Source organism: Ascidia mentula, chromosome 3 (genome assembly GCF_947561715.1).
Source record: "Ascidia mentula chromosome 3, kaAscMent1.1, whole genome shotgun sequence".
Lineage (NCBI taxonomy): Eukaryota > Metazoa > Chordata > Ascidiacea > Phlebobranchia > Ascidiidae > Ascidia > Ascidia mentula.
In genome coordinates, this window is record NC_138568.1 from 12,963,455 (window position 1) to 12,989,353 (window position 25,899).

General features: G+C 50.7%; 21 protein-coding genes across 21 annotated transcripts; 16 read left to right on the forward strand and 5 right to left on the reverse strand.

Annotated features, from left to right (window-relative positions):
* Nucleotides 1–22: 22 nt before the first annotated feature.
* On the reverse strand, nucleotides 23–400 carry LOC145896146 (histone H2AX). The gene has a single exon (XM_082985007.1). The coding sequence runs from the start codon at nucleotides 398–400 to the stop codon at nucleotides 23–25; it is 378 nt and encodes a 125-aa protein (XP_082841133.1).
* Nucleotides 401–759: 359 nt separating this feature from the next.
* LOC145893774 (histone H2B.2-like) lies at nucleotides 760–1,128 on the forward strand. Its single transcript, XM_082982111.1, has one exon. The coding sequence runs from the start codon at nucleotides 769–771 to the stop codon at nucleotides 1,126–1,128; it is 360 nt and encodes a 119-aa protein (XP_082838237.1). The 5' UTR covers nucleotides 760–768.
* Nucleotides 1,129–2,380: 1,252 nt separating this feature from the next.
* Nucleotides 2,381–2,989, forward strand: LOC145895251 (histone H1-like). The gene has a single exon (XM_082984022.1). It carries the CDS (start codon nucleotides 2,381–2,383, stop codon nucleotides 2,987–2,989), a length of 609 nt encoding a protein of 202 aa, XP_082840148.1.
* Nucleotides 2,990–3,293: 304 nt separating this feature from the next.
* LOC145894241 (histone H4) lies at nucleotides 3,294–3,605 on the forward strand. The gene has a single exon (XM_082982760.1). It carries the CDS (start codon nucleotides 3,294–3,296, stop codon nucleotides 3,603–3,605), a length of 312 nt encoding a protein of 103 aa, XP_082838886.1.
* A 315-nt stretch (nucleotides 3,606–3,920) lies between these two features.
* On the forward strand, nucleotides 3,921–4,331 carry LOC145894264 (histone H3). The gene has a single exon (XM_082982796.1). The coding sequence runs from the start codon at nucleotides 3,921–3,923 to the stop codon at nucleotides 4,329–4,331; it is 411 nt and encodes a 136-aa protein (XP_082838922.1).
* A 383-nt stretch (nucleotides 4,332–4,714) lies between these two features.
* LOC145896149 (histone H2AX) lies at nucleotides 4,715–5,092 on the reverse strand. Its single transcript, XM_082985009.1, has one exon. The coding sequence runs from the start codon at nucleotides 5,090–5,092 to the stop codon at nucleotides 4,715–4,717; it is 378 nt and encodes a 125-aa protein (XP_082841135.1).
* Nucleotides 5,093–5,451: 359 nt separating this feature from the next.
* LOC145893773 (histone H2B.2-like) lies at nucleotides 5,452–5,820 on the forward strand. The gene has a single exon (XM_082982110.1). The coding sequence runs from the start codon at nucleotides 5,461–5,463 to the stop codon at nucleotides 5,818–5,820; it is 360 nt and encodes a 119-aa protein (XP_082838236.1). The 5' UTR covers nucleotides 5,452–5,460.
* Nucleotides 5,821–7,072: 1,252 nt separating this feature from the next.
* Nucleotides 7,073–7,681, forward strand: LOC145895250 (histone H1-like). The gene has a single exon (XM_082984021.1). The coding sequence runs from the start codon at nucleotides 7,073–7,075 to the stop codon at nucleotides 7,679–7,681; it is 609 nt and encodes a 202-aa protein (XP_082840147.1).
* Nucleotides 7,682–7,985: 304 nt separating this feature from the next.
* LOC145894240 (histone H4) lies at nucleotides 7,986–8,297 on the forward strand. The gene has a single exon (XM_082982758.1). It carries the CDS (start codon nucleotides 7,986–7,988, stop codon nucleotides 8,295–8,297), a length of 312 nt encoding a protein of 103 aa, XP_082838884.1.
* Nucleotides 8,298–8,612: 315 nt separating this feature from the next.
* LOC145894263 (histone H3) lies at nucleotides 8,613–9,023 on the forward strand. Its single transcript, XM_082982795.1, has one exon. It carries the CDS (start codon nucleotides 8,613–8,615, stop codon nucleotides 9,021–9,023), a length of 411 nt encoding a protein of 136 aa, XP_082838921.1.
* A 383-nt stretch (nucleotides 9,024–9,406) lies between these two features.
* On the reverse strand, nucleotides 9,407–9,784 carry LOC145896143 (histone H2AX). Its single transcript, XM_082985004.1, has one exon. The coding sequence runs from the start codon at nucleotides 9,782–9,784 to the stop codon at nucleotides 9,407–9,409; it is 378 nt and encodes a 125-aa protein (XP_082841130.1).
* A 359-nt stretch (nucleotides 9,785–10,143) lies between these two features.
* Nucleotides 10,144–10,512, forward strand: LOC145893772 (histone H2B.2-like). The gene has a single exon (XM_082982109.1). The coding sequence runs from the start codon at nucleotides 10,153–10,155 to the stop codon at nucleotides 10,510–10,512; it is 360 nt and encodes a 119-aa protein (XP_082838235.1). The 5' UTR covers nucleotides 10,144–10,152.
* Nucleotides 10,513–11,764: 1,252 nt separating this feature from the next.
* On the forward strand, nucleotides 11,765–12,373 carry LOC145895249 (histone H1-like). Its single transcript, XM_082984020.1, has one exon. The coding sequence runs from the start codon at nucleotides 11,765–11,767 to the stop codon at nucleotides 12,371–12,373; it is 609 nt and encodes a 202-aa protein (XP_082840146.1).
* Nucleotides 12,374–12,701: 328 nt separating this feature from the next.
* LOC145894239 (histone H4) lies at nucleotides 12,702–13,013 on the forward strand. The gene has a single exon (XM_082982757.1). It carries the CDS (start codon nucleotides 12,702–12,704, stop codon nucleotides 13,011–13,013), a length of 312 nt encoding a protein of 103 aa, XP_082838883.1.
* A 314-nt stretch (nucleotides 13,014–13,327) lies between these two features.
* On the forward strand, nucleotides 13,328–13,738 carry LOC145894262 (histone H3). Its single transcript, XM_082982794.1, has one exon. It carries the CDS (start codon nucleotides 13,328–13,330, stop codon nucleotides 13,736–13,738), a length of 411 nt encoding a protein of 136 aa, XP_082838920.1.
* A 383-nt stretch (nucleotides 13,739–14,121) lies between these two features.
* LOC145896145 (histone H2AX) lies at nucleotides 14,122–14,499 on the reverse strand. The gene has a single exon (XM_082985006.1). The coding sequence runs from the start codon at nucleotides 14,497–14,499 to the stop codon at nucleotides 14,122–14,124; it is 378 nt and encodes a 125-aa protein (XP_082841132.1).
* A 359-nt stretch (nucleotides 14,500–14,858) lies between these two features.
* Nucleotides 14,859–15,227, forward strand: LOC145893781 (histone H2B.2-like). Its single transcript, XM_082982119.1, has one exon. The coding sequence runs from the start codon at nucleotides 14,868–14,870 to the stop codon at nucleotides 15,225–15,227; it is 360 nt and encodes a 119-aa protein (XP_082838245.1). The 5' UTR covers nucleotides 14,859–14,867.
* Nucleotides 15,228–16,479: 1,252 nt separating this feature from the next.
* On the forward strand, nucleotides 16,480–17,088 carry LOC145895247 (histone H1-like). Its single transcript, XM_082984018.1, has one exon. It carries the CDS (start codon nucleotides 16,480–16,482, stop codon nucleotides 17,086–17,088), a length of 609 nt encoding a protein of 202 aa, XP_082840144.1.
* Nucleotides 17,089–17,392: 304 nt separating this feature from the next.
* LOC145894236 (histone H4) lies at nucleotides 17,393–17,704 on the forward strand. Its single transcript, XM_082982755.1, has one exon. It carries the CDS (start codon nucleotides 17,393–17,395, stop codon nucleotides 17,702–17,704), a length of 312 nt encoding a protein of 103 aa, XP_082838881.1.
* Nucleotides 17,705–24,034: 6,330 nt separating this feature from the next.
* LOC145896144 (histone H2AX) lies at nucleotides 24,035–24,412 on the reverse strand. Its single transcript, XM_082985005.1, has one exon. The coding sequence runs from the start codon at nucleotides 24,410–24,412 to the stop codon at nucleotides 24,035–24,037; it is 378 nt and encodes a 125-aa protein (XP_082841131.1).
* Nucleotides 24,413–24,774: 362 nt separating this feature from the next.
* On the forward strand, nucleotides 24,775–25,140 carry LOC145893782 (histone H2B.2-like). The gene has a single exon (XM_082982120.1). It carries the CDS (start codon nucleotides 24,781–24,783, stop codon nucleotides 25,138–25,140), a length of 360 nt encoding a protein of 119 aa, XP_082838246.1. The 5' UTR covers nucleotides 24,775–24,780.
* The last annotated feature ends 759 nt before the right edge of the window (nucleotides 25,141–25,899 follow it).

Here is a 25,899-nt window from a genome sequence, read left to right on the forward strand (position 1 = left end):
GGTTGCGCGAGCTCCCTTGCCCTTACGCCTTCTTCGAGGTCTTTTTGGGCAAAAGTACGGCTTGGATGTTTGGCAGCACGCCGCCCTGTGCAATGGTAACCGAGCCGAGCAACTTGTTGAGTTCCTCGTCGTTGCGGATGGCCAACTGCAGGTGACGCGGGATGATACGAGTCTTCTTGTTGTCACGGGCCGCGTTGCCGGCCAACTCTAGCACCTCAGCGCTGAGGTACTCGAGGACGGCGGCCAAGTACACTGGCGCACCGGCACCAACACGCTCTGAGTAGTGACCTTGTCGCAAAAGTCGGTGAACACGGCCTACGGGAAATTGCAGTCCAGCACGGGACGACCTGCTCTTTGGCTTTGCCTTGGACTTGCCTCCTCCTTTGCCTCTGCCTGACATGCTTGCTGTTTATTTGCTTCGGTAGTAAACGTAACTGAAGTAAAAAACGAATTCGATCGAATGCTCGCGCACGCTTCGGTCGTGGTTTTATAGCTACTCGATTTTGTCGAAGCCGATCGGTCGACAACCAATCGAAATCGAGGAAGTTAGTGAAACATTTTTGATTGGCTATGTAGTCTGGTTTGTTCAAATTTCAACAATGGCTTATTTGCATGCCCGGCGGCCAATCGCAACAACGATCCTCCATTCGGCTTATTCCATTGGCTGCACGCTTCGAATGCTCATTTGCATGTGGCAAATATAAATACGGTCCGACACGGGGAGCTTCACACATTCGTGTTGTTTGAAAAAAAAATTTAACCGCGAAAATGGCAGCCAGCAAAGGCACAAAGAAGGCAGTGAAGAAGCAGACGCCCGCCGACAAGCACAAGAAGCGCAGGCGTAAGCGAAAGGAAAGCTTCAGCATCTACGTGTACAAGGTGCTCAAGCAGGTACATCCCGACACCGGAATCTCGAGCCGCGCCATGAACATCATGAACTCGTTTGTGAGCGACGTGTTTGAGCGCATCGCTGGTGAGGCGTCGCGCTTGGCCCTGTACAACAAGCGTTCAACGGTGAGCAGTCGCGAGATCCAAACCGCGGTCCGCCTGCTCTTGCCCGGCGAGTTGGCCAAGCACGCAGTGTCCGAAGGTACCAAGGCCGTCACCAAGTACACCAGCTCCAAGTGAGCAAGCGATCGATCGCCCGACTCAACAACAGAACGGCTCTTTTCAGAGCCACCCGCTTGTTGCGAGGGAGAATCATTTGGAACCTTTCAATTCAATGATAATATTGCGCAGACCGGCGCCGCCGCCACTTTATCTGCGGGAAACGCAATCGTCGCGCCCCGCTACCACGCGTAGCCATTTACAACTTAACTTATTTTATTCAATTTTTTTGAAAAGTTTGTTCTGTCAAGTAAATTCGAGCGACAAGTTTGTTGTTTCACTCAATCCCTCGATTTTGAGTGTAATTTGGTTGAGAGGCGAAAACGAACCCAAACCAATTATCTGCGCAGCTGGAGGCCTTGATTGGTAAACTGCTGCCTTGTAACTTTACATGTAACTTTACTGCTTGTTACTGCTTTCCAACAATTTCGGTACGTTGCGATAAAAGTTTCATTTACTACTTGTTTTGCAATTGTTTATATTTATCGCCTTAACGGAAAATCGACGCTTTGTCATAAAATCGAAGTCCACAAATTTTGAAGCCACGGGTGGTCGAGTTGTAAGCTTACAGCACACCTGCATTTTGAGTGAGGGTCATAAAAAATTTTCGTCTTGCATTCTGCAAACAAGTTCTCTCTTACAACTTTTTCCACATTTCCACAGACTTTCTAAGCTATTAATTTTGGGTCGCGACATGTCCTCGCCACCAGTCCGGCTTTGATTTTCTGCAGTTTTTTCCTGTACTAAGCGGTCACGCGACGCAGGCCATTTCTCGATTTGCTCATACTCCCCAAGCCTAAGTTCGTTGCAAAGCGGCGATGCAGGCCACCCGCCGCGCCACGGAACAGTTGTACTTCGTTCCTAAAGCGCGACGGCCGCCACGCCAGTGCAAGCCACGGCGACTGGGCCTTTCGCAGCCCTTGGCGCCCCACCTCTCCGCCACCCGTGGCGTTAGCGGTGGTCGCGATGACCTGAGTTCGCGTGGGTAATTGGGTGAGGCATCGCACTAGGCCCCTGTACAGCAATCGTTGCGAATGCGCGCGTGTACCAAACGTACGACGACCGTACTTCTTGATTGCTAGCACAATACCAGCAAGTCTACCGACCGATACAACGACGGTGGCAAACATCGTTTCGCGTTGGTCCGTAAACGCTCTAAAAAAGGACGGCGTTGTCTCGCGGCTGCCAAAAGCTATTTCTTCACTTTGGAAGCACCTACGCACGCACTCACGTCGAGTTACTTACTTACTTACCCAAGAGATCATCAAGAATCATGACGGACTCGAAGAAGCAAAGCAGCAGGAAGCCCGCCGCGCCCGCGGCACACCCCACCTACGCGGTGATGATTAAGGCTGCCATCGCGCAGCTGAAGGAACGCAACGGCTCGTCTCGCCAAGCCATCGTCAAATACGTCAAGGCCAACTACAAGGTGAGCAACACGCCCGAAAGTCACATCAAGTTGGCTTTGAAGCGAATGGTGACGCAAGACGTGCTTACCCGCACCAAGGGCGTGGGCGCTTCTGGCTCCTTCAAGCTTGCCAGCAAGGCCTCGGCCGAAGCGCCAAAGAAGAAGACCAAGGCAAAGAAGCCAAAGCAAGCGGTTGCCAAGAAGCCGGCCGCAGCAGCGACGAAGAAGGAGACCGGCACCAAGAAGTCGGCTGGCAAAAAGGCCGCGGCCAAGAAGCCTGCTTCCAGCAGCAAGAAGACTGCCGCCAAAAAGACCGCGTCGCCGAAAAAGTCAGCCGCAAAGAAACCTGCGAGCAAAAAGGCAGCGGCTGGAAAGAAATCGCCTGCCAAAAAGAGCGCAGTGAAGGCCAAAAAGCCGGCCGCCAAAAAACCGGCAAAGAAGCCCAGTGCCAAGAAGCCGGCAGCGAAAAAGTGAGCACCGAAGTCGGCGGGGGGTCCGCATCATAACAAACGGCTCTTTTCAGGGCCACTCAACTTTGTGCAAAAGAGAGAAGCGAGCCACCAGCTCAAAACGAAGGCCGGGTTGCCCGGCCAGACGGAGGGAGGGCCGACCGACTGACTGACTACCTTTAAGTATGCTCTTTGGCGCCCCAAACGGACGAATTTTTCTGTTTTGTTTCGCGGAGGTACGAAAACTGGCTACTTAGTCGCGGTGGGCCGGGCGATTTCCAATTCGTGTCACTTGTTTCAATCGAGCAAATAGCGCGTTACTCATCATCATGTCAGGACGAGGCAAAGGAGGAAAAGGACTGGGAAAGGGAGGCGCAAAGCGTCATCGCAAAGTACTTCGAGACAACATCCAAGGCATTACCAAGCCGGCGATCAGGCGTCTCGCACGTCGTGGCGGTGTGAAGCGTATCTCGGGACTTATCTACGAGGAGACTCGCGGCGTGCTCAAGGTCTTCCTTGAGAACGTCATTCGGGACGCCGTCACTTACACCGAGCACGCCAAAAGGAAGACCGTCACCGCGCTCGACGTGGTGTACGCGTTGAAACGCCAGGGACGCACACTCTACGGATTCGGCGGTTGAGCTCGTCTCGGTTTCGCGACCACAACATCAGCAATCGGCCCTTTTCAGGGCCACCCACACTTTAATCGTGAGAGAATAGTTTGGTTACTTGGCGTGTGAGTTGTTTTTTGTTCCCGGTTTTGAGAGGTGGCCCTTCGCGTTTTGTTCTTGCCGGCGGCGGCGGCGGCGGCAAACAAAGCCAGGCGCCGATTGGTTGAAGGGTGAATTTAGCGCGGGCCAATAGGAAAGCGGCGCGAAAGTATATAAACGCCGTCCGAACGGCCGGTGGGCATCATTCGTTTACTGAAGAAGTACCGACGAGACCGTTCAAAAAAGATGGCAAGAACCAAGCAAACCGCTCGCAAATCTACCGGTGGCAAGGCACCGCGCAAGCAGCTGGCCACCAAGGCCGCTCGCAAAAGTGCACCAGCAACCGGGGGTGTGAAGAAGCCCCATCGTTACCGACCGGGAACCGTGGCTTTGCGTGAGATCAGGCGTTACCAGAAGTCGACCGAGCTTCTCATCCGCAAGCTGCCCTTCCAGAGGCTGGTGCGCGAGATCGCGCAGGACTTCAAGACCGATCTCCGCTTCCAGAGCAGCGCCGTGATGGCCCTGCAGGAGGCCAGCGAAGCCTACCTGGTCGGGCTCTTCGAGGACACCAACTTGTGTGCGATCCACGCGAAACGGGTGACGATCATGCCCAAGGACATCCAGCTGGCACGGCGAATTCGCGGTGAACGTGCCTAAGCACAGCAGGGGGGCGGGCGCCAACTAAACGAAACGGCTCTTTTCAGAGCCACCTAATTATTGGCTAAAGAGAAATTTGGATAAATCTGAATGAATGTGGGTGTCTAGTTCTAGTAGTTAGTTCGTTTTTGCGTAGACCTGCGTCACGATATTCAGAGTGCGTGACGAAACAGCGGGTGGTGATTGGTGGAGGGAAATTTTGGGTTAAAAAATGTCATGGTGGCCGCCGCCGCCGCAGCCGCAGCGTTGTGTTGCAAGGGATATATTTATTTGGGTATATTTGATGAGTAGCGAAACGGCAGCAAGGCACAAGTTTTCTCTTATTCCTAAAAATTGGGTGGCTCTGAAAAGAGCCGTTAATGGTTGCGCGAGCTCCCTTGCCCTTACGCCTTCTTCGAGGTCTTTTTGGGCAAAAGTACGGCTTGGATGTTTGGCAGCACGCCGCCCTGTGCAATGGTAACCGAGCCGAGCAACTTGTTGAGTTCCTCGTCGTTGCGGATGGCCAACTGCAGGTGACGCGGGATGATACGAGTCTTCTTGTTGTCACGGGCCGCGTTGCCGGCCAACTCTAGCACCTCAGCGCTGAGGTACTCGAGGACGGCGGCCAAGTACACTGGCGCACCGGCACCAACACGCTCTGAGTAGTGACCTTGTCGCAAAAGTCGGTGAACACGGCCTACGGGAAATTGCAGTCCAGCACGGGACGACCTGCTCTTTGGCTTTGCCTTGGACTTGCCTCCTCCTTTGCCTCTGCCTGACATGCTTGCTGTTTATTTGCTTCGGTAGTAAACGTAACTGAAGTAAAAAACGAATTCGATCGAATGCTCGCGCACGCTTCGGTCGTGGTTTTATAGCTACTCGATTTTGTCGAAGCCGATCGGTCGACAACCAATCGAAATCGAGGAAGTTAGTGAAACATTTTTGATTGGCTATGTAGTCTGGTTTGTTCAAATTTCAACAATGGCTTATTTGCATGCCCGGCGGCCAATCGCAACAACGATCCTCCATTCGGCTTATTCCATTGGCTGCACGCTTCGAATGCTCATTTGCATGTGGCAAATATAAATACGGTCCGACACGGGGAGCTTCACACATTCGTGTTGTTTGAAAAAAAAATTTAACCGCGAAAATGGCAGCCAGCAAAGGCACAAAGAAGGCAGTGAAGAAGCAGACGCCCGCCGACAAGCACAAGAAGCGCAGGCGTAAGCGAAAGGAAAGCTTCAGCATCTACGTGTACAAGGTGCTCAAGCAGGTACATCCCGACACCGGAATCTCGAGCCGCGCCATGAACATCATGAACTCGTTTGTGAGCGACGTGTTTGAGCGCATCGCTGGTGAGGCGTCGCGCTTGGCCCTGTACAACAAGCGTTCAACGGTGAGCAGTCGCGAGATCCAAACCGCGGTCCGCCTGCTCTTGCCCGGCGAGTTGGCCAAGCACGCAGTGTCCGAAGGTACCAAGGCCGTCACCAAGTACACCAGCTCCAAGTGAGCAAGCGATCGATCGCCCGACTCAACAACAGAACGGCTCTTTTCAGAGCCACCCGCTTGTTGCGAGGGAGAATCATTTGGAACCTTTCAATTCAATGATAATATTGCGCAGACCGGCGCCGCCGCCACTTTATCTGCGGGAAACGCAATCGTCGCGCCCCGCTACCACGCGTAGCCATTTACAACTTAACTTATTTTATTCAATTTTTTTGAAAAGTTTGTTCTGTCAAGTAAATTCGAGCGACAAGTTTGTTGTTTCACTCAATCCCTCGATTTTGAGTGTAATTTGGTTGAGAGGCGAAAACGAACCCAAACCAATTATCTGCGCAGCTGGAGGCCTTGATTGGTAAACTGCTGCCTTGTAACTTTACATGTAACTTTACTGCTTGTTACTGCTTTCCAACAATTTCGGTACGTTGCGATAAAAGTTTCATTTACTACTTGTTTTGCAATTGTTTATATTTATCGCCTTAACGGAAAATCGACGCTTTGTCATAAAATCGAAGTCCACAAATTTTGAAGCCACGGGTGGTCGAGTTGTAAGCTTACAGCACACCTGCATTTTGAGTGAGGGTCATAAAAAATTTTCGTCTTGCATTCTGCAAACAAGTTCTCTCTTACAACTTTTTCCACATTTCCACAGACTTTCTAAGCTATTAATTTTGGGTCGCGACATGTCCTCGCCACCAGTCCGGCTTTGATTTTCTGCAGTTTTTTCCTGTACTAAGCGGTCACGCGACGCAGGCCATTTCTCGATTTGCTCATACTCCCCAAGCCTAAGTTCGTTGCAAAGCGGCGATGCAGGCCACCCGCCGCGCCACGGAACAGTTGTACTTCGTTCCTAAAGCGCGACGGCCGCCACGCCAGTGCAAGCCACGGCGACTGGGCCTTTCGCAGCCCTTGGCGCCCCACCTCTCCGCCACCCGTGGCGTTAGCGGTGGTCGCGATGACCTGAGTTCGCGTGGGTAATTGGGTGAGGCATCGCACTAGGCCCCTGTACAGCAATCGTTGCGAATGCGCGCGTGTACCAAACGTACGACGACCGTACTTCTTGATTGCTAGCACAATACCAGCAAGTCTACCGACCGATACAACGACGGTGGCAAACATCGTTTCGCGTTGGTCCGTAAACGCTCTAAAAAAGGACGGCGTTGTCTCGCGGCTGCCAAAAGCTATTTCTTCACTTTGGAAGCACCTACGCACGCACTCACGTCGAGTTACTTACTTACTTACCCAAGAGATCATCAAGAATCATGACGGACTCGAAGAAGCAAAGCAGCAGGAAGCCCGCCGCGCCCGCGGCACACCCCACCTACGCGGTGATGATTAAGGCTGCCATCGCGCAGCTGAAGGAACGCAACGGCTCGTCTCGCCAAGCCATCGTCAAATACGTCAAGGCCAACTACAAGGTGAGCAACACGCCCGAAAGTCACATCAAGTTGGCTTTGAAGCGAATGGTGACGCAAGACGTGCTTACCCGCACCAAGGGCGTGGGCGCTTCTGGCTCCTTCAAGCTTGCCAGCAAGGCCTCGGCCGAAGCGCCAAAGAAGAAGACCAAGGCAAAGAAGCCAAAGCAAGCGGTTGCCAAGAAGCCGGCCGCAGCAGCGACGAAGAAGGAGACCGGCACCAAGAAGTCGGCTGGCAAAAAGGCCGCGGCCAAGAAGCCTGCTTCCAGCAGCAAGAAGACTGCCGCCAAAAAGACCGCGTCGCCGAAAAAGTCAGCCGCAAAGAAACCTGCGAGCAAAAAGGCAGCGGCTGGAAAGAAATCGCCTGCCAAAAAGAGCGCAGTGAAGGCCAAAAAGCCGGCCGCCAAAAAACCGGCAAAGAAGCCCAGTGCCAAGAAGCCGGCAGCGAAAAAGTGAGCACCGAAGTCGGCGGGGGGTCCGCATCATAACAAACGGCTCTTTTCAGGGCCACTCAACTTTGTGCAAAAGAGAGAAGCGAGCCACCAGCTCAAAACGAAGGCCGGGTTGCCCGGCCAGACGGAGGGAGGGCCGACCGACTGACTGACTACCTTTAAGTATGCTCTTTGGCGCCCCAAACGGACGAATTTTTCTGTTTTGTTTCGCGGAGGTACGAAAACTGGCTACTTAGTCGCGGTGGGCCGGGCGATTTCCAATTCGTGTCACTTGTTTCAATCGAGCAAATAGCGCGTTACTCATCATCATGTCAGGACGAGGCAAAGGAGGAAAAGGACTGGGAAAGGGAGGCGCAAAGCGTCATCGCAAAGTACTTCGAGACAACATCCAAGGCATTACCAAGCCGGCGATCAGGCGTCTCGCACGTCGTGGCGGTGTGAAGCGTATCTCGGGACTTATCTACGAGGAGACTCGCGGCGTGCTCAAGGTCTTCCTTGAGAACGTCATTCGGGACGCCGTCACTTACACCGAGCACGCCAAAAGGAAGACCGTCACCGCGCTCGACGTGGTGTACGCGTTGAAACGCCAGGGACGCACACTCTACGGATTCGGCGGTTGAGCTCGTCTCGGTTTCGCGACCACAACATCAGCAATCGGCCCTTTTCAGGGCCACCCACACTTTAATCGTGAGAGAATAGTTTGGTTACTTGGCGTGTGAGTTGTTTTTTGTTCCCGGTTTTGAGAGGTGGCCCTTCGCGTTTTGTTCTTGCCGGCGGCGGCGGCGGCGGCAAACAAAGCCAGGCGCCGATTGGTTGAAGGGTGAATTTAGCGCGGGCCAATAGGAAAGCGGCGCGAAAGTATATAAACGCCGTCCGAACGGCCGGTGGGCATCATTCGTTTACTGAAGAAGTACCGACGAGACCGTTCAAAAAAGATGGCAAGAACCAAGCAAACCGCTCGCAAATCTACCGGTGGCAAGGCACCGCGCAAGCAGCTGGCCACCAAGGCCGCTCGCAAAAGTGCACCAGCAACCGGGGGTGTGAAGAAGCCCCATCGTTACCGACCGGGAACCGTGGCTTTGCGTGAGATCAGGCGTTACCAGAAGTCGACCGAGCTTCTCATCCGCAAGCTGCCCTTCCAGAGGCTGGTGCGCGAGATCGCGCAGGACTTCAAGACCGATCTCCGCTTCCAGAGCAGCGCCGTGATGGCCCTGCAGGAGGCCAGCGAAGCCTACCTGGTCGGGCTCTTCGAGGACACCAACTTGTGTGCGATCCACGCGAAACGGGTGACGATCATGCCCAAGGACATCCAGCTGGCACGGCGAATTCGCGGTGAACGTGCCTAAGCACAGCAGGGGGGCGGGCGCCAACTAAACGAAACGGCTCTTTTCAGAGCCACCTAATTATTGGCTAAAGAGAAATTTGGATAAATCTGAATGAATGTGGGTGTCTAGTTCTAGTAGTTAGTTCGTTTTTGCGTAGACCTGCGTCACGATATTCAGAGTGCGTGACGAAACAGCGGGTGGTGATTGGTGGAGGGAAATTTTGGGTTAAAAAATGTCATGGTGGCCGCCGCCGCCGCAGCCGCAGCGTTGTGTTGCAAGGGATATATTTATTTGGGTATATTTGATGAGTAGCGAAACGGCAGCAAGGCACAAGTTTTCTCTTATTCCTAAAAATTGGGTGGCTCTGAAAAGAGCCGTTAATGGTTGCGCGAGCTCCCTTGCCCTTACGCCTTCTTCGAGGTCTTTTTGGGCAAAAGTACGGCTTGGATGTTTGGCAGCACGCCGCCCTGTGCAATGGTAACCGAGCCGAGCAACTTGTTGAGTTCCTCGTCGTTGCGGATGGCCAACTGCAGGTGACGCGGGATGATACGAGTCTTCTTGTTGTCACGGGCCGCGTTGCCGGCCAACTCTAGCACCTCAGCGCTGAGGTACTCGAGGACGGCGGCCAAGTACACTGGCGCACCGGCACCAACACGCTCTGAGTAGTGACCTTGTCGCAAAAGTCGGTGAACACGGCCTACGGGAAATTGCAGTCCAGCACGGGACGACCTGCTCTTTGGCTTTGCCTTGGACTTGCCTCCTCCTTTGCCTCTGCCTGACATGCTTGCTGTTTATTTGCTTCGGTAGTAAACGTAACTGAAGTAAAAAACGAATTCGATCGAATGCTCGCGCACGCTTCGGTCGTGGTTTTATAGCTACTCGATTTTGTCGAAGCCGATCGGTCGACAACCAATCGAAATCGAGGAAGTTAGTGAAACATTTTTGATTGGCTATGTAGTCTGGTTTGTTCAAATTTCAACAATGGCTTATTTGCATGCCCGGCGGCCAATCGCAACAACGATCCTCCATTCGGCTTATTCCATTGGCTGCACGCTTCGAATGCTCATTTGCATGTGGCAAATATAAATACGGTCCGACACGGGGAGCTTCACACATTCGTGTTGTTTGAAAAAAAAATTTAACCGCGAAAATGGCAGCCAGCAAAGGCACAAAGAAGGCAGTGAAGAAGCAGACGCCCGCCGACAAGCACAAGAAGCGCAGGCGTAAGCGAAAGGAAAGCTTCAGCATCTACGTGTACAAGGTGCTCAAGCAGGTACATCCCGACACCGGAATCTCGAGCCGCGCCATGAACATCATGAACTCGTTTGTGAGCGACGTGTTTGAGCGCATCGCTGGTGAGGCGTCGCGCTTGGCCCTGTACAACAAGCGTTCAACGGTGAGCAGTCGCGAGATCCAAACCGCGGTCCGCCTGCTCTTGCCCGGCGAGTTGGCCAAGCACGCAGTGTCCGAAGGTACCAAGGCCGTCACCAAGTACACCAGCTCCAAGTGAGCAAGCGATCGATCGCCCGACTCAACAACAGAACGGCTCTTTTCAGAGCCACCCGCTTGTTGCGAGGGAGAATCATTTGGAACCTTTCAATTCAATGATAATATTGCGCAGACCGGCGCCGCCGCCACTTTATCTGCGGGAAACGCAATCGTCGCGCCCCGCTACCACGCGTAGCCATTTACAACTTAACTTATTTTATTCAATTTTTTTGAAAAGTTTGTTCTGTCAAGTAAATTCGAGCGACAAGTTTGTTGTTTCACTCAATCCCTCGATTTTGAGTGTAATTTGGTTGAGAGGCGAAAACGAACCCAAACCAATTATCTGCGCAGCTGGAGGCCTTGATTGGTAAACTGCTGCCTTGTAACTTTACATGTAACTTTACTGCTTGTTACTGCTTTCCAACAATTTCGGTACGTTGCGATAAAAGTTTCATTTACTACTTGTTTTGCAATTGTTTATATTTATCGCCTTAACGGAAAATCGACGCTTTGTCATAAAATCGAAGTCCACAAATTTTGAAGCCACGGGTGGTCGAGTTGTAAGCTTACAGCACACCTGCATTTTGAGTGAGGGTCATAAAAAATTTTCGTCTTGCATTCTGCAAACAAGTTCTCTCTTACAACTTTTTCCACATTTCCACAGACTTTCTAAGCTATTAATTTTGGGTCGCGACATGTCCTCGCCACCAGTCCGGCTTTGATTTTCTGCAGTTTTTTCCTGTACTAAGCGGTCACGCGACGCAGGCCATTTCTCGATTTGCTCATACTCCCCAAGCCTAAGTTCGTTGCAAAGCGGCGATGCAGGCCACCCGCCGCGCCACGGAACAGTTGTACTTCGTTCCTAAAGCGCGACGGCCGCCACGCCAGTGCAAGCCACGGCGACTGGGCCTTTCGCAGCCCTTGGCGCCCCACCTCTCCGCCACCCGTGGCGTTAGCGGTGGTCGCGATGACCTGAGTTCGCGTGGGTAATTGGGTGAGGCATCGCACTAGGCCCCTGTACAGCAATCGTTGCGAATGCGCGCGTGTACCAAACGTACGACGACCGTACTTCTTGATTGCTAGCACAATACCAGCAAGTCTACCGACCGATACAACGACGGTGGCAAACATCGTTTCGCGTTGGTCCGTAAACGCTCTAAAAAAGGACGGCGTTGTCTCGCGGCTGCCAAAAGCTATTTCTTCACTTTGGAAGCACCTACGCACGCACTCACGTCGAGTTACTTACTTACTTACCCAAGAGATCATCAAGAATCATGACGGACTCGAAGAAGCAAAGCAGCAGGAAGCCCGCCGCGCCCGCGGCACACCCCACCTACGCGGTGATGATTAAGGCTGCCATCGCGCAGCTGAAGGAACGCAACGGCTCGTCTCGCCAAGCCATCGTCAAATACGTCAAGGCCAACTACAAGGTGAGCAACACGCCCGAAAGTCACATCAAGTTGGCTTTGAAGCGAATGGTGACGCAAGACGTGCTTACCCGCACCAAGGGCGTGGGCGCTTCTGGCTCCTTCAAGCTTGCCAGCAAGGCCTCGGCCGAAGCGCCAAAGAAGAAGACCAAGGCAAAGAAGCCAAAGCAAGCGGTTGCCAAGAAGCCGGCCGCAGCAGCGACGAAGAAGGAGACCGGCACCAAGAAGTCGGCTGGCAAAAAGGCCGCGGCCAAGAAGCCTGCTTCCAGCAGCAAGAAGACTGCCGCCAAAAAGACCGCGTCGCCGAAAAAGTCAGCCGCAAAGAAACCTGCGAGCAAAAAGGCAGCGGCTGGAAAGAAATCGCCTGCCAAAAAGAGCGCAGTGAAGGCCAAAAAGCCGGCCGCCAAAAAACCGGCAAAGAAGCCCAGTGCCAAGAAGCCGGCAGCGAAAAAGTGAGCACCGAAGTCGGCGGGGGGTCCGCATCATAACAAACGGCTCTTTTCAGGGCCACTCAACTTTGTGCAAAAGAGAGAAGCGAGCCACCAGCTCAAAACGAAGGCCGGGGTGCCCGGCCAGACGGAGGGAGGGAGGGCGGGCCGGCAGGCCGACCGACTGACTGACTGACTGACTACCTTTAAGTATGCTCTTTGGCGCCCCAAACGGACGAATTTTTCTGTTTTGTTTCGCGGAGGTACGAAAACTGGCTACTTAGTCGCGGTGGGCCGGGCGATTTCCAATTCGTGTCACTTGTTTCAATCGAGCAAATAGCGCGTTACTCATCATCATGTCAGGACGAGGCAAAGGAGGAAAAGGACTGGGAAAGGGAGGCGCAAAGCGTCATCGCAAAGTACTTCGAGACAACATCCAAGGCATTACCAAGCCGGCGATCAGGCGTCTCGCACGTCGTGGCGGTGTGAAGCGTATCTCGGGACTTATCTACGAGGAGACTCGCGGCGTGCTCAAGGTCTTCCTTGAGAACGTCATTCGGGACGCCGTCACTTACACCGAGCACGCCAAAAGGAAGACCGTCACCGCGCTCGACGTGGTGTACGCGTTGAAACGCCAGGGACGCACACTCTACGGATTCGGCGGTTGAGCTCGTCTCGGTTTCGCGACCACAACATCAGCAATCGGCCCTTTTCAGGGCCACCCACACTTTAATCGTGAGAGAATAGTTTGGTTACTTGGCGTGTGAGTTGTTTTTTGTTCCCGGTTTTGAGAGGTGGCCCTTCGCGTTTTGTTCTTGCCGGCGGCGGCGGCGGCGGCAAACAAAGCCAGGCGCCGATTGGTTGAAGGGTGAATTTAGCGCGGGCCAATAGGAAAGCGGCGCGAAAGTATATAAAGCCGTCCGAACGGCCGGTGGGCATCATTCGTTTACTGAAGAAGTACCGACGAGACCGTTCAAAAAAGATGGCAAGAACCAAGCAAACCGCTCGCAAATCTACCGGTGGCAAGGCACCGCGCAAGCAGCTGGCCACCAAGGCCGCTCGCAAAAGTGCACCAGCAACCGGGGGTGTGAAGAAGCCCCATCGTTACCGACCGGGAACCGTGGCTTTGCGTGAGATCAGGCGTTACCAGAAGTCGACCGAGCTTCTCATCCGCAAGCTGCCCTTCCAGAGGCTGGTGCGCGAGATCGCGCAGGACTTCAAGACCGATCTCCGCTTCCAGAGCAGCGCCGTGATGGCCCTGCAGGAGGCCAGCGAAGCCTACCTGGTCGGGCTCTTCGAGGACACCAACTTGTGTGCGATCCACGCGAAACGGGTGACGATCATGCCCAAGGACATCCAGCTGGCACGGCGAATTCGCGGTGAACGTGCCTAAGCACAGCAGGGGGGCGGGCGCCAACTAAACGAAACGGCTCTTTTCAGAGCCACCTAATTATTGGCTAAAGAGAAATTTGGATAAATCTGAATGAATGTGGGTGTCTAGTTCTAGTAGTTAGTTCGTTTTTGCGTAGACCTGCGTCACGATATTCAGAGTGCGTGACGAAACAGCGGGTGGTGATTGGTGGAGGGAAATTTTGGGTTAAAAAATGTCATGGTGGCCGCCGCCGCCGCAGCCGCAGCGTTGTGTTGCAAGGGATATATTTATTTGGGTATATTTGATGAGTAGCGAAACGGCAGCAAGGCACAAGTTTTCTCTTATTCCTAAAAATTGGGTGGCTCTGAAAAGAGCCGTTAATGGTTGCGCGAGCTCCCTTGCCCTTACGCCTTCTTCGAGGTCTTTTTGGGCAAAAGTACGGCTTGGATGTTTGGCAGCACGCCGCCCTGTGCAATGGTAACCGAGCCGAGCAACTTGTTGAGTTCCTCGTCGTTGCGGATGGCCAACTGCAGGTGACGCGGGATGATACGAGTCTTCTTGTTGTCACGGGCCGCGTTGCCGGCCAACTCTAGCACCTCAGCGCTGAGGTACTCGAGGACGGCGGCCAAGTACACTGGCGCACCGGCACCAACACGCTCTGAGTAGTGACCTTGTCGCAAAAGTCGGTGAACACGGCCTACGGGAAATTGCAGTCCAGCACGGGACGACCTGCTCTTTGGCTTTGCCTTGGACTTGCCTCCTCCTTTGCCTCTGCCTGACATGCTTGCTGTTTATTTGCTTCGGTAGTAAACGTAACTGAAGTAAAAAACGAATTCGATCGAATGCTCGCGCACGCTTCGGTCGTGGTTTTATAGCTACTCGATTTTGTCGAAGCCGATCGGTCGACAACCAATCGAAATCGAGGAAGTTAGTGAAACATTTTTGATTGGCTATGTAGTCTGGTTTGTTCAAATTTCAACAATGGCTTATTTGCATGCCCGGCGGCCAATCGCAACAACGATCCTCCATTCGGCTTATTCCATTGGCTGCACGCTTCGAATGCTCATTTGCATGTGGCAAATATAAATACGGTCCGACACGGGGAGCTTCACACATTCGTGTTGTTTGAAAAAAAAATTTAACCGCGAAAATGGCAGCCAGCAAAGGCACAAAGAAGGCAGTGAAGAAGCAGACGCCCGCCGACAAGCACAAGAAGCGCAGGCGTAAGCGAAAGGAAAGCTTCAGCATCTACGTGTACAAGGTGCTCAAGCAGGTACATCCCGACACCGGAATCTCGAGCCGCGCCATGAACATCATGAACTCGTTTGTGAGCGACGTGTTTGAGCGCATCGCTGGTGAGGCGTCGCGCTTGGCCCTGTACAACAAGCGTTCAACGGTGAGCAGTCGCGAGATCCAAACCGCGGTCCGCCTGCTCTTGCCCGGCGAGTTGGCCAAGCACGCAGTGTCCGAAGGTACCAAGGCCGTCACCAAGTACACCAGCTCCAAGTGAGCAAGCGATCGATCGCCCGACTCAACAACAGAACGGCTCTTTTCAGAGCCACCCGCTTGTTGCGAGGGAGAATCATTTGGAACCTTTCAATTCAATGATAATATTGCGCAGACCGGCGCCGCCGCCACTTTATCTGCGGGAAACGCAATCGTCGCGCCCCGCTACCACGCGTAGCCATTTACAACTTAACTTATTTTATTCAATTTTTTTGAAAAGTTTGTTCTGTCAAGTAAATTCGAGCGACAAGTTTGTTGTTTCACTCAATCCCTCGATTTTGAGTGTAATTTGGTTGAGAGGCGAAAACGAACCCAAACCAATTATCTGCGCAGCTGGAGGCCTTGATTGGTAAACTGCTGCCTTGTAACTTTACATGTAACTTTACTGCTTGTTACTGCTTTCCAACAATTTCGGTACGTTGCGATAAAAGTTTCATTTACTACTTGTTTTGCAATTGTTTATATTTATCGCCTTAACGGAAAATCGACGCTTTGTCATAAAATCGAAGTCCACAAATTTTGAAGCCACGGGTGGTCGAGTTGTAAGCTTACAGCACACCTGCATTTTGAGTGAGGGTCATAAAAAATTTTCGTCTTGCATTCTGCAAACAAGTTCTCTCTTACAACTTTTTCCACATTTCCACAGACTTTCTAAGCTATTAATTTTGGGTCGCGACATGTCCTCGCCACCAGTCCGGCTTTGATTTTCTGCAGTTTTTTCCTGTACTAAGCGGTCACGCGACGCAGGCCATTTCTCGATTTGCTCATACTCCCCAAGCCTAAGTTCGTTGCAAAGCGGCGATGCAGGCCACCCGCCGCGCCACGGAACAGTTGTACTTCGTTCCTAAAGCGCGACGGCCGCCACGCCAGTGCAAGCCACGGCGACTGGGCCTTTCGCAGCCCTTGGCGCCCCACCTCTCCGCCACCCGTGGCGTTAGCGGTGGTCGCGATGACCTGAGTTCGCGTGGGTAATTGGGTGAGGCATCGCACTAGGCCCCTGTACAGCAATCGTTGCGAATGCGCGCGTGTACCAAACGTACGACGACCGTACTTCTTGATTGCTAGCACAATACCAGCAAGTCTACCGACCGATACAACGACGGTGGCAAACATCGTTTCGCGTTGGTCCGTAAACGCTCTAAAAAAGGACGGCGTTGTCTCGCGGCTGCCAAAAGCTATTTCTTCACTTTGGAAGCACCTACGCACGCACTCACGTCGAGTTACTTACTTACTTACCCAAGAGATCATCAAGAATCATGACGGACTCGAAGAAGCAAAGCAGCAGGAAGCCCGCCGCGCCCGCGGCACACCCCACCTACGCGGTGATGATTAAGGCTGCCATCGCGCAGCTGAAGGAACGCAACGGCTCGTCTCGCCAAGCCATCGTCAAATACGTCAAGGCCAACTACAAGGTGAGCAACACGCCCGAAAGTCACATCAAGTTGGCTTTGAAGCGAATGGTGACGCAAGACGTGCTTACCCGCACCAAGGGCGTGGGCGCTTCTGGCTCCTTCAAGCTTGCCAGCAAGGCCTCGGCCGAAGCGCCAAAGAAGAAGACCAAGGCAAAGAAGCCAAAGCAAGCGGTTGCCAAGAAGCCGGCCGCAGCAGCGACGAAGAAGGAGACCGGCACCAAGAAGTCGGCTGGCAAAAAGGCCGCGGCCAAGAAGCCTGCTTCCAGCAGCAAGAAGACTGCCGCCAAAAAGACCGCGTCGCCGAAAAAGTCAGCCGCAAAGAAACCTGCGAGCAAAAAGGCAGCGGCTGGAAAGAAATCGCCTGCCAAAAAGAGCGCAGTGAAGGCCAAAAAGCCGGCCGCCAAAAAACCGGCAAAGAAGCCCAGTGCCAAGAAGCCGGCAGCGAAAAAGTGAGCACCGAAGTCGGCGGGGGGTCCGCATCATAACAAACGGCTCTTTTCAGGGCCACTCAACTTTGTGCAAAAGAGAGAAGCGAGCCACCAGCTCAAAACGAAGGCCGGGTTGCCCGGCCAGACGGAGGGAGGGCCGACCGACTGACTGACTACCTTTAAGTATGCTCTTTGGCGCCCCAAACGGACGAATTTTTCTGTTTTGTTTCGCGGAGGTACGAAAACTGGCTACTTAGTCGCGGTGGGCCGGGCGATTTCCAATTCGTGTCACTTGTTTCAATCGAGCAAATAGCGCGTTACTCATCATCATGTCAGGACGAGGCAAAGGAGGAAAAGGACTGGGAAAGGGAGGCGCAAAGCGTCATCGCAAAGTACTTCGAGACAACATCCAAGGCATTACCAAGCCGGCGATCAGGCGTCTCGCACGTCGTGGCGGTGTGAAGCGTATCTCGGGACTTATCTACGAGGAGACTCGCGGCGTGCTCAAGGTCTTCCTTGAGAACGTCATTCGGGACGCCGTCACTTACACCGAGCACGCCAAAAGGAAGACCGTCACCGCGCTCGACGTGGTGTACGCGTTGAAACGCCAGGGACGCACACTCTACGGATTCGGCGGTTGAGCTCGTCTCGGTTTCGCGACCACAACATCAGCAATCGGCCCTTTTCAGGGCCACCCACACTTTAATCGTGAGAGAATAGTTTGGTTACTTGGCGTGTGAGTTGTTTTTTGTTCCCGGTTTTGAGAGGTGGCCCTTCGCGTTTTGTTCTTGCCGGCGGCGGCGGCGGCGGCAAACAAAGCCAGGCGCCGATTGGTTGAAGGGTGAATTTAGCGCGGGCCAATAGGAAAGCGGCGCGAAAGTATATAAAGCCGTCCGAACGGCCGGTGGGCATCATTCGTTTACTGAAGAAGTACCGACGAGACCTTGTCTCGGAAGAAAGAAAAGAGAAGATTTGTCAGGAAACGAATAACCAGCGTGTGAAGATATTTCTTGAAGATTTCTTCAGTAGGACACCTGAAGAAACTTCAGAAGACCCCTTGTTGATTGGCGGCCCTTGTTAGGGCTAAGAGAACATTGCCATGACCGAGGCCAATACTCAACCCCGCAGCTATGCGGCAGTAGCATCGACGTCGTCGGCACCACCTGCGGCAGTACAACAAACGGTAGGCGGTGCCGGCGGCGGTCCCCCTTATACCATCGACCGGACGGGTGAGGTTGAAACCAGATTCAACCCTGGACTAAAGAGAAGCGAAATCTACGAGCTGTTGGACTCTATGAAGTATCCCATGGACTGGCTGAAAGGATTCATCCAGTACCCCCAAGGAAAGGTAACCTTCTACACCAATAACTCTGCTTGTGCAAAGGAATTTGCTGCCTCCCTCAACAATACTGGGAAAGCGGTGTATGCAGACGCATACACCGAAGATATCGAGAGGGTTGTTGTCTCCTATGTGCCACCATGGATGACGCAACGCAGAATCATTACCTTCCTCAAGAACTTCGCACCGGTAACCAAAAACTGGCAGATGCTTGACAATCGAAGAAAAGAACAAGGGAAAAGAGCATTTCTATTGAAGGCCTCTGTATTGAAACAGCACCCAATTCCACGAGAGGTATGGCTAGACTCGAAAAAGCTTAACTTCTATTATGCATCCCAGGCTGCCCACTGCAATTATTGCCACGAGGCAGGACACGAGAAGGAAACATGTCCAGAACTCCTGAAGAAAAAAGAGCGGCAGCAACAAAACCACCAACAGCAGCAACACCCCCTTCCCGAAGAGCAACAACAACAACCCGAAGAACAACGGCAACAAGAGAACCTGCAACCCGAAGTCCATCATCCCCAACAGCAGGAAGATCCCCACCAGCTAGAAGAACAACATTCCCAACGCAAGAGGAGCGACGAAGAAGAAGATGACGAAAGTACCGACTCCGACAATGATACCACCTCCACCTCCATCACAACTACCACCACCTCATCACCTGGAGTTCCATCCGACTCCCTCTCCCCAGCAGCCAATATCGGGCTCCTTACACCTGGAATTCAAACAAGCACCCCGCAACCAAGAAAGAGGAGGAGGAGGAGAAGCAACAACTACACCAAATGCTGCAGAACAAGGATACCTAGTGAGGTCAGTGACTTCTCTTGCGTATGCGAGAAACGACACATCAAATGTGAATGCGGGTTTTGGAGCCCTGCTGTAAATTACGGGACCAAATTAAGATGCCCGGGCTGTGACGTATTATGCGTGCAATGTATGTGTAAGGAATTTTATCGTTTAAAACCAAAAGAAAAAATAACTTGTAACTGTGGGGTCCGAATACCAATTGATTTTAACCAAACCACAATTTAAACTTAATTTTAACTACGCAAAATAATGAATGTTTTTATAATAATAATGGACTTGTTGGAATTTATTGTTGTGTCTTATTTTATTGTGTCTGTATCTCCTGTAAAACTACCTAAACATAATGACGTCACACGTAAAAATTTGCACTCTAAACGTAAATGGCATGGGCCTGGCCACCAAAAGGCAGGCCTTGTTCCGCCATCTTTCCTCTTTAGCTTTTGACATCTATCTCCTCCAGGAGACTCACTCTTTACCCCAAACCGAATCCCTCTGGAAGTCCGAATGGACTTCCGGCCCTGCCCTCTTAAACTCGGCACCCTACGATGGCTACGCCAAAGGGGGTGTCGCAGTTCTTCTCAATTCTCCGAACCTCCAAATTCTAAAATCTGTTTCTGACTCTGCCGGCCGTATTATCGCGGTCGACATCTCAACCCGCACCCACACCCTCCATATTGTCAACATCTACGCCCCCTCTGGAAACCCGGTCAGTAATAATATATTTTTTAATTCACTGTATTCCTATGTTACATCACCGCACCCTATAATTTTGGCTGGAGATTTTAATTGTGTTGAAAACCCTTCCTTAGATAAATTTCCCCCTATCAAAACCTCTCCCCCCAGCACAAATCTAGCACAATTAACTAACCTTTTTAAGTTACAAGACTCTTTTCGTCTACTCCACCCCGATTTAGTTCAATTTTCCCGTCGTTCCTTTAATTTTCAATCCCGTTTGGATCGCATTTATGTTACTCCTCATTTAACGCCTAAAAATCATTCTTTTATTACCTGCCCCTATTCCGATCATGATTTTGTTATTCTTACTCTTAATTTGGTCTCTGCTCCACCAAGGGGCAGAGGCCCATGGAAAAATAATGTCAAAACCTTTTACGACCCCTTTTTTGTTTATGATTTAAATCGTCATTATGTTATTTGGTCTTCACTAGCTCCTATGTTTAACAACCCCCTTGATTTTTGGTTATCCCTTAAAGTTAAAATTAAATCCCTTATAATTTCCCATTCGAAACGTTTAGTTAAAGAATCACGTGATTATGTTTCTTCCCTCCAACAATCCCTTGATACCATCAGAACTACTCTTAATTTTTCTCCGTTGAAAGAACATTTTAATTCCTTTTATTCCGTTAAAAAATCCTTACTTAATTTTCATTTGGAATCTTCCCGTTCTAATTTACTCAAATCCTTATCTTCAGACCCTAATTTTAAACCCATCATTGACAAAGCCCTTTATGCAAAACTTCTTCCTTTAAAATTTAATCCCCCTATTTTTGAGTTACAAGATTCTTTTGGCCTTCCTTTAACTACCCCCAAAGAAATGCTTTCACATACTTTTGATTTTTTTAAGTTGTTATATTCTAATCAAAATCTTGAGTTACCAACCCCCACGAACATTTTTCTTAAACAACCTCCTAAGTTTATTCCTGATTCTTATTTAGAAAATTTATCTTCCCCCTTTTCAGTTTCAGAAATTAAAAAATCGGTTTTTCTTTTTCCCTATGGCAAAACCCCCGGCCCCGACGGTCTCAGTTCAGAGTTTTACAAACTGTTCTGGGACCTGATCGGGGCCGACCTCACATCAGCCCTTAATTTTTCTTTCCTTAATGCTTATACTCCTCCTAATTTCACATCCGGACATATTACTCTTATTTTTAAAAAATCTGACCCTTCTTTGTTATCAAATTATCGCCCAATATCCCTTCTTAATTTAGATTATAAAATTTTGACGAAAACACTTAATTTACGTATTACCCCTTTTATTTCACAGTTAATTTCCCCTAATCAGTTTGCCCAACCTGGTTTTACATCTTCTCACGCCACTACCCTTCTTCGCGATCTTCATTATTCAGCCAAAAATCGTAATTCAGACTCCTTTTTTATCTCTCTTGATTTCCGAAAAGCTTTCGATTCTATTTCTTTTGACTGGCTTCTTTTACAATTAAAACTAAAACGCTTTCCCCCACTTTTTACTGATTTTTTATCTTCGCTCAATTCTTCATCCTCATCACAAGCCCTCCTCAACGGGTTTGCCACAACGGGTTTCCCGATCAGGAGAGGTGTCAGGCAAGGTGACCCCCTTAGCCTGACCCTCTTCCTGATTGCTGTCGACCCGCTTCTTGCTGCCCTTCAAAACCACCCCTCAATTAGGTCTATCCCCGCACCATGCCGTAACGTACCCAAAGCGGTCGCCTACGCGGACGATGTCACCCTAGCGGTGACCGGCCGCGACTCCCTTTTACTTGCCCTCGACCTCGTCACACAATTTTCTAGTATATCTGGCTTAACCGTAAATCCCACCAAAACCCAGGCGATCGCCACTATCAATCCCCCTCATAACTTTACCCAATATCAAATAACTTGGAACAGTAAGGCCATAAGCCCTTTAAATATACCAATCGGACACCCCAGCTCAATCACCGCGGCATGGCGCAAAGCCATCTTCTCTTTACAAACCCGTGTCTCCTCTATAAGCGACCCCTTTCTGACATACGATTCGAAAAGCATTCTCACTAAAACACTACTCCTTCCCCAGATCTCTTATTTAGCCAAAACATACCCTCTCCCTGAAGGACAGCGGGAAGCGGTAGACAGCATTGTGGCAGGCTTCGTTGGGGGTCACCACAATCCTACCCTTCCCATCCAAACCCTGGCGGCGTCGCGTGACCTTGGCGGGTATGGCGTCGCCAACATACCACTTTACTCAAAACTATTCTTCCTCTTTCCTGTAAAAAATTATTATAAACATAGAATTTTAGATACCCCCACAACTCCTGCTCTTTCTTTTGTTGAGTTCAATATTGGTTTACCCCTCTCTAAGTTTTTTAATTTACGTACTCGCAATAATTTACCCCATGCCACAACACCTTCTCCTTTCTATAAATATCTTTTAGACCTTACCTTTAAGTTTGCCCCCACTGAATCTGAGTTACTTTCTCCTAAGTTAAAACCTCTTTATTTACGTTTGACAAATCCCGAATCAACCCCTTTTCAGTTGACAGATTGGTCCTTGGTTCATCATCCTTCTTTACCCAATTATTTGAAGACATTTAATTTTCGTATTACTTATAATTTGCTACCCCTTAAGTCGACATATACCCCCTTTCTTTTAGACAATGATTGCTTTTGTACTTTTTGTTCTAACAAATACGAAACTAACAAACATTTATTTTTTGAATGCACCCAAATTCAACCACTTCGTTCTTTAGTTATTTCAGTTCTTAGAGCACTGATGCCACAAAACCCATATTATTTCGATAATCCTACTTATTTACATTTTCCCCAACTCCTTAACGATAATACACCCGAGCACCGAGCACTCATCATTATTTTAAACACCACCCTTACCCACACAATATGGAAAACCCGAAATAAAGTTAAAAAGAATCCCAATTTTGCTAAAAACATCCCTAAAAGATTGACCCAATCCTTCCGACAATCGCTAAACCTTAAATATCAGTTACTGCGGACAAGGCCAGACCCCCTCCTCGAGGTGGTACTTGCCAAAGCCAGAGATTTTTTACATAAATAACAGGACCCCACAGAGTGTACCCCTTTTTTAGCGCTTTCTTCCTCTCCCAGTTGACAGTGTAACTCTCCTCTTTACTTGCGTTCTCTTCTATAATAATAACAATAATAGTGTAATTCTCCTCTTTTATGCCGCGCTCTCTTCCTGTACATATTTGTAAATACTGTATCTATCCTTTGTTTGCGCTAGTTTCTGTTGTTATCGGTTTTTCGTTATTCGCTGGGCACCTTTAAAGTGCCCGAATAAAATATAAAAAAAAAAAAAAAAAAAAAAAAGAACCAAGCAAACCGCTCGCAAATCTACCGGTGGCAAGGCACCGCGCAAGCAGCTGGCCACCAAGGCCGCTCGCAAAAGTGCACCAGCAACCGGGGGTGTGAAGAAGCCCCATCGTTACCGACCGGGAACCGTGGCTTTGCGTGAGATCAGGCGTTACCAGAAGTCGACCGAGCTTCTCATCCGCAAGCTGCCCTTCCAGAGGCTGGTGCGCGAGATCGCGCAGGACTTCAAGACCGATCTCCGCTTCCAGAGCAGCGCCGTGATGGCCCTGCAGGAGGCCAGCGAAGCCTACCTGGTCGGGCTCTTCGAGGACACCAACTTGTGTGCGATCCACGCGAAACGGGTGACGATCATGCCCAAGGACATCCAGCTGGCACGGCGAATTCGCGGTGAACGTGCCTAAGCACAGCAGGGGGGCGGGCGCCAACTAAACGAAACGGCTCTTTTCAGAGCCACCTAATTATTGGCTAAAGAGAAATTTGGATAAATCTGAATGAATGTGGGTGTCTAGTTCTAGTAGTTAGTTCGTTTTTGCGTAGACCTGCGTCACGATATTCAGAGTGCGTGACGAAACAGCGGGTGGTGATTGGTGGAGGGAAATTTTGGGTTAAAAAATGTCATGGTGGCCGCCGCCGCCGCAGCCGCAGCGTTGTGTTGCAAGGGATATATTTATTTGGGTATATTTGATGAGTAGCGAAACGGCAGCAAGGCACAAGTTTTCTCTTATTCCTAAAAATTGGGTGGCTCTGAAAAGAGCCGTTAATGGTTGCGCGAGCTCCCTTGCCCTTACGCCTTCTTCGAGGTCTTTTTGGGCAAAAGTACGGCTTGGATGTTTGGCAGCACGCCGCCCTGTGCAATGGTAACCGAGCCGAGCAACTTGTTGAGTTCCTCGTCGTTGCGGATGGCCAACTGCAGGTGACGCGGGATGATACGAGTCTTCTTGTTGTCACGGGCCGCGTTGCCGGCCAACTCTAGCACCTCAGCGCTGAGGTACTCGAGGACGGCGGCCAAGTACACTGGCGCACCGGCACCAACACGCTCTGAGTAGTGACCTTGTCGCAAAAGTCGGTGAACACGGCCTACGGGAAATTGCAGTCCAGCACGGGACGACCTGCTCTTTGGCTTTGCCTTGGACTTGCCTCCTCCTTTGCCTCTGCCTGACATGCTTGCTGTTTATTTGCTTCGGTAGTAAACGTAACTGAAGTAAAAAACGAATTCGATCGAATGCTCGCGCACGCTTCGGTCGTGGTTTTATAGCTACTCGATTTTGTCGAAGCCGATCGGTCGACAACCAATCGAAATCGAGGAAGTTAGTGAAACATTTTTGATTGGCTATGTAGTCTGGTTTGTTCAAATTTCAACAATGGCTTATTTGCATGCCCGGCGGCCAATCGCAACAACGATCCTCCATTCGGCTTATTCCATTGGCTGCACGCTTCGAATGCTCATTTGCATGTGGCAAATATAAATACGGTCCGACACGGGGAGCTTCACACATTCGTGTTGTTTGAAAAAAAAATTTAACCGCGAAAATGGCAGCCAGCAAAGGCACAAAGAAGGCAGTGAAGAAGCAGACGCCCGCCGACAAGCACAAGAAGCGCAGGCGTAAGCGAAAGGAAAGCTTCAGCATCTACGTGTACAAGGTGCTCAAGCAGGTACATCCCGACACCGGAATCTCGAGCCGCGCCATGAACATCATGAACTCGTTTGTGAGCGACGTGTTTGAGCGCATCGCTGGTGAGGCGTCGCGCTTGGCCCTGTACAACAAGCGTTCAACGGTGAGCAGTCGCGAGATCCAAACCGCGGTCCGCCTGCTCTTGCCCGGCGAGTTGGCCAAGCACGCAGTGTCCGAAGGTACCAAGGCCGTCACCAAGTACACCAGCTCCAAGTGAGCAAGCGATCGATCGCCCGACTCAACAACAGAACGGCTCTTTTCAGAGCCACCCGCTTGTTGCGAGGGAGAATCATTTGGAACCTTTCAATTCAATGATAATATTGCGCAGACCGGCGCCGCCGCCACTTTATCTGCGGGAAACGCAATCGTCGCGCCCCGCTACCACGCGTAGCCATTTACAACTTAACTTATTTTATTCAATTTTTTTGAAAAGTTTGTTCTGTCAAGTAAATTCGAGCGACAAGTTTGTTGTTTCACTCAATCCCTCGATTTTGAGTGTAATTTGGTTGAGAGGCGAAAACGAACCCAAACCAATTATCTGCGCAGCTGGAGGCCTTGATTGGTAAACTGCTGCCTTGTAACTTTACATGTAACTTTACTGCTTGTTACTGCTTTCCAACAATTTCGGTACGTTGCGATAAAAGTTTCATTTACTACTTGTTTTGCAATTGTTTATATTTATCGCCTTAACGGAAAATCGACGCTTTGTCATAAAATCGAAGTCCACAAATTTTGAAGCCACGGGTGGTCGAGTTGTAAGCTTACAGCACACCTGCATTTTGAGTGAGGGTCATAAAAAATTTTCGTCTTGCATTCTGCAAACAAGTTCTCTCTTACAACTTTTTCCACATTTCCACAGACTTTCTAAGCTATTAATTTTGGGTCGCGACATGTCCTCGCCACCAGTCCGGCTTTGATTTTCTGCAGTTTTTTCCTGTACTAAGCGGTCACGCGACGCAGGCCATTTCTCGATTTG

What these genes read in the sequence shown, in the direction of transcription:
- LOC145896146 (XM_082985007.1), bottom strand. Translation starts at nt 400, where the DNA reads ATGTCAGGCAGAGGCAAAGGAGGAGGCAAGTCCAAGGCAAAGCCAAAG.
- LOC145893774 (XM_082982111.1), top strand. Translation starts at nt 769, where the DNA reads ATGGCAGCCAGCAAAGGCACAAAGAAGGCAGTGAAGAAGCAGACGCCC.
- LOC145895251 (XM_082984022.1), top strand. Translation starts at nt 2,381, where the DNA reads ATGACGGACTCGAAGAAGCAAAGCAGCAGGAAGCCCGCCGCGCCCGCG.
- LOC145894241 (XM_082982760.1), top strand. Translation starts at nt 3,294, where the DNA reads ATGTCAGGACGAGGCAAAGGAGGAAAAGGACTGGGAAAGGGAGGCGCA.
- LOC145894264 (XM_082982796.1), top strand. Translation starts at nt 3,921, where the DNA reads ATGGCAAGAACCAAGCAAACCGCTCGCAAATCTACCGGTGGCAAGGCA.
- LOC145896149 (XM_082985009.1), bottom strand. Translation starts at nt 5,092, where the DNA reads ATGTCAGGCAGAGGCAAAGGAGGAGGCAAGTCCAAGGCAAAGCCAAAG.
- LOC145893773 (XM_082982110.1), top strand. Translation starts at nt 5,461, where the DNA reads ATGGCAGCCAGCAAAGGCACAAAGAAGGCAGTGAAGAAGCAGACGCCC.
- LOC145895250 (XM_082984021.1), top strand. Translation starts at nt 7,073, where the DNA reads ATGACGGACTCGAAGAAGCAAAGCAGCAGGAAGCCCGCCGCGCCCGCG.
- LOC145894240 (XM_082982758.1), top strand. Translation starts at nt 7,986, where the DNA reads ATGTCAGGACGAGGCAAAGGAGGAAAAGGACTGGGAAAGGGAGGCGCA.
- LOC145894263 (XM_082982795.1), top strand. Translation starts at nt 8,613, where the DNA reads ATGGCAAGAACCAAGCAAACCGCTCGCAAATCTACCGGTGGCAAGGCA.
- LOC145896143 (XM_082985004.1), bottom strand. Translation starts at nt 9,784, where the DNA reads ATGTCAGGCAGAGGCAAAGGAGGAGGCAAGTCCAAGGCAAAGCCAAAG.
- LOC145893772 (XM_082982109.1), top strand. Translation starts at nt 10,153, where the DNA reads ATGGCAGCCAGCAAAGGCACAAAGAAGGCAGTGAAGAAGCAGACGCCC.
- LOC145895249 (XM_082984020.1), top strand. Translation starts at nt 11,765, where the DNA reads ATGACGGACTCGAAGAAGCAAAGCAGCAGGAAGCCCGCCGCGCCCGCG.
- LOC145894239 (XM_082982757.1), top strand. Translation starts at nt 12,702, where the DNA reads ATGTCAGGACGAGGCAAAGGAGGAAAAGGACTGGGAAAGGGAGGCGCA.
- LOC145894262 (XM_082982794.1), top strand. Translation starts at nt 13,328, where the DNA reads ATGGCAAGAACCAAGCAAACCGCTCGCAAATCTACCGGTGGCAAGGCA.
- LOC145896145 (XM_082985006.1), bottom strand. Translation starts at nt 14,499, where the DNA reads ATGTCAGGCAGAGGCAAAGGAGGAGGCAAGTCCAAGGCAAAGCCAAAG.
- LOC145893781 (XM_082982119.1), top strand. Translation starts at nt 14,868, where the DNA reads ATGGCAGCCAGCAAAGGCACAAAGAAGGCAGTGAAGAAGCAGACGCCC.
- LOC145895247 (XM_082984018.1), top strand. Translation starts at nt 16,480, where the DNA reads ATGACGGACTCGAAGAAGCAAAGCAGCAGGAAGCCCGCCGCGCCCGCG.
- LOC145894236 (XM_082982755.1), top strand. Translation starts at nt 17,393, where the DNA reads ATGTCAGGACGAGGCAAAGGAGGAAAAGGACTGGGAAAGGGAGGCGCA.
- LOC145896144 (XM_082985005.1), bottom strand. Translation starts at nt 24,412, where the DNA reads ATGTCAGGCAGAGGCAAAGGAGGAGGCAAGTCCAAGGCAAAGCCAAAG.
- LOC145893782 (XM_082982120.1), top strand. Translation starts at nt 24,781, where the DNA reads ATGGCAGCCAGCAAAGGCACAAAGAAGGCAGTGAAGAAGCAGACGCCC.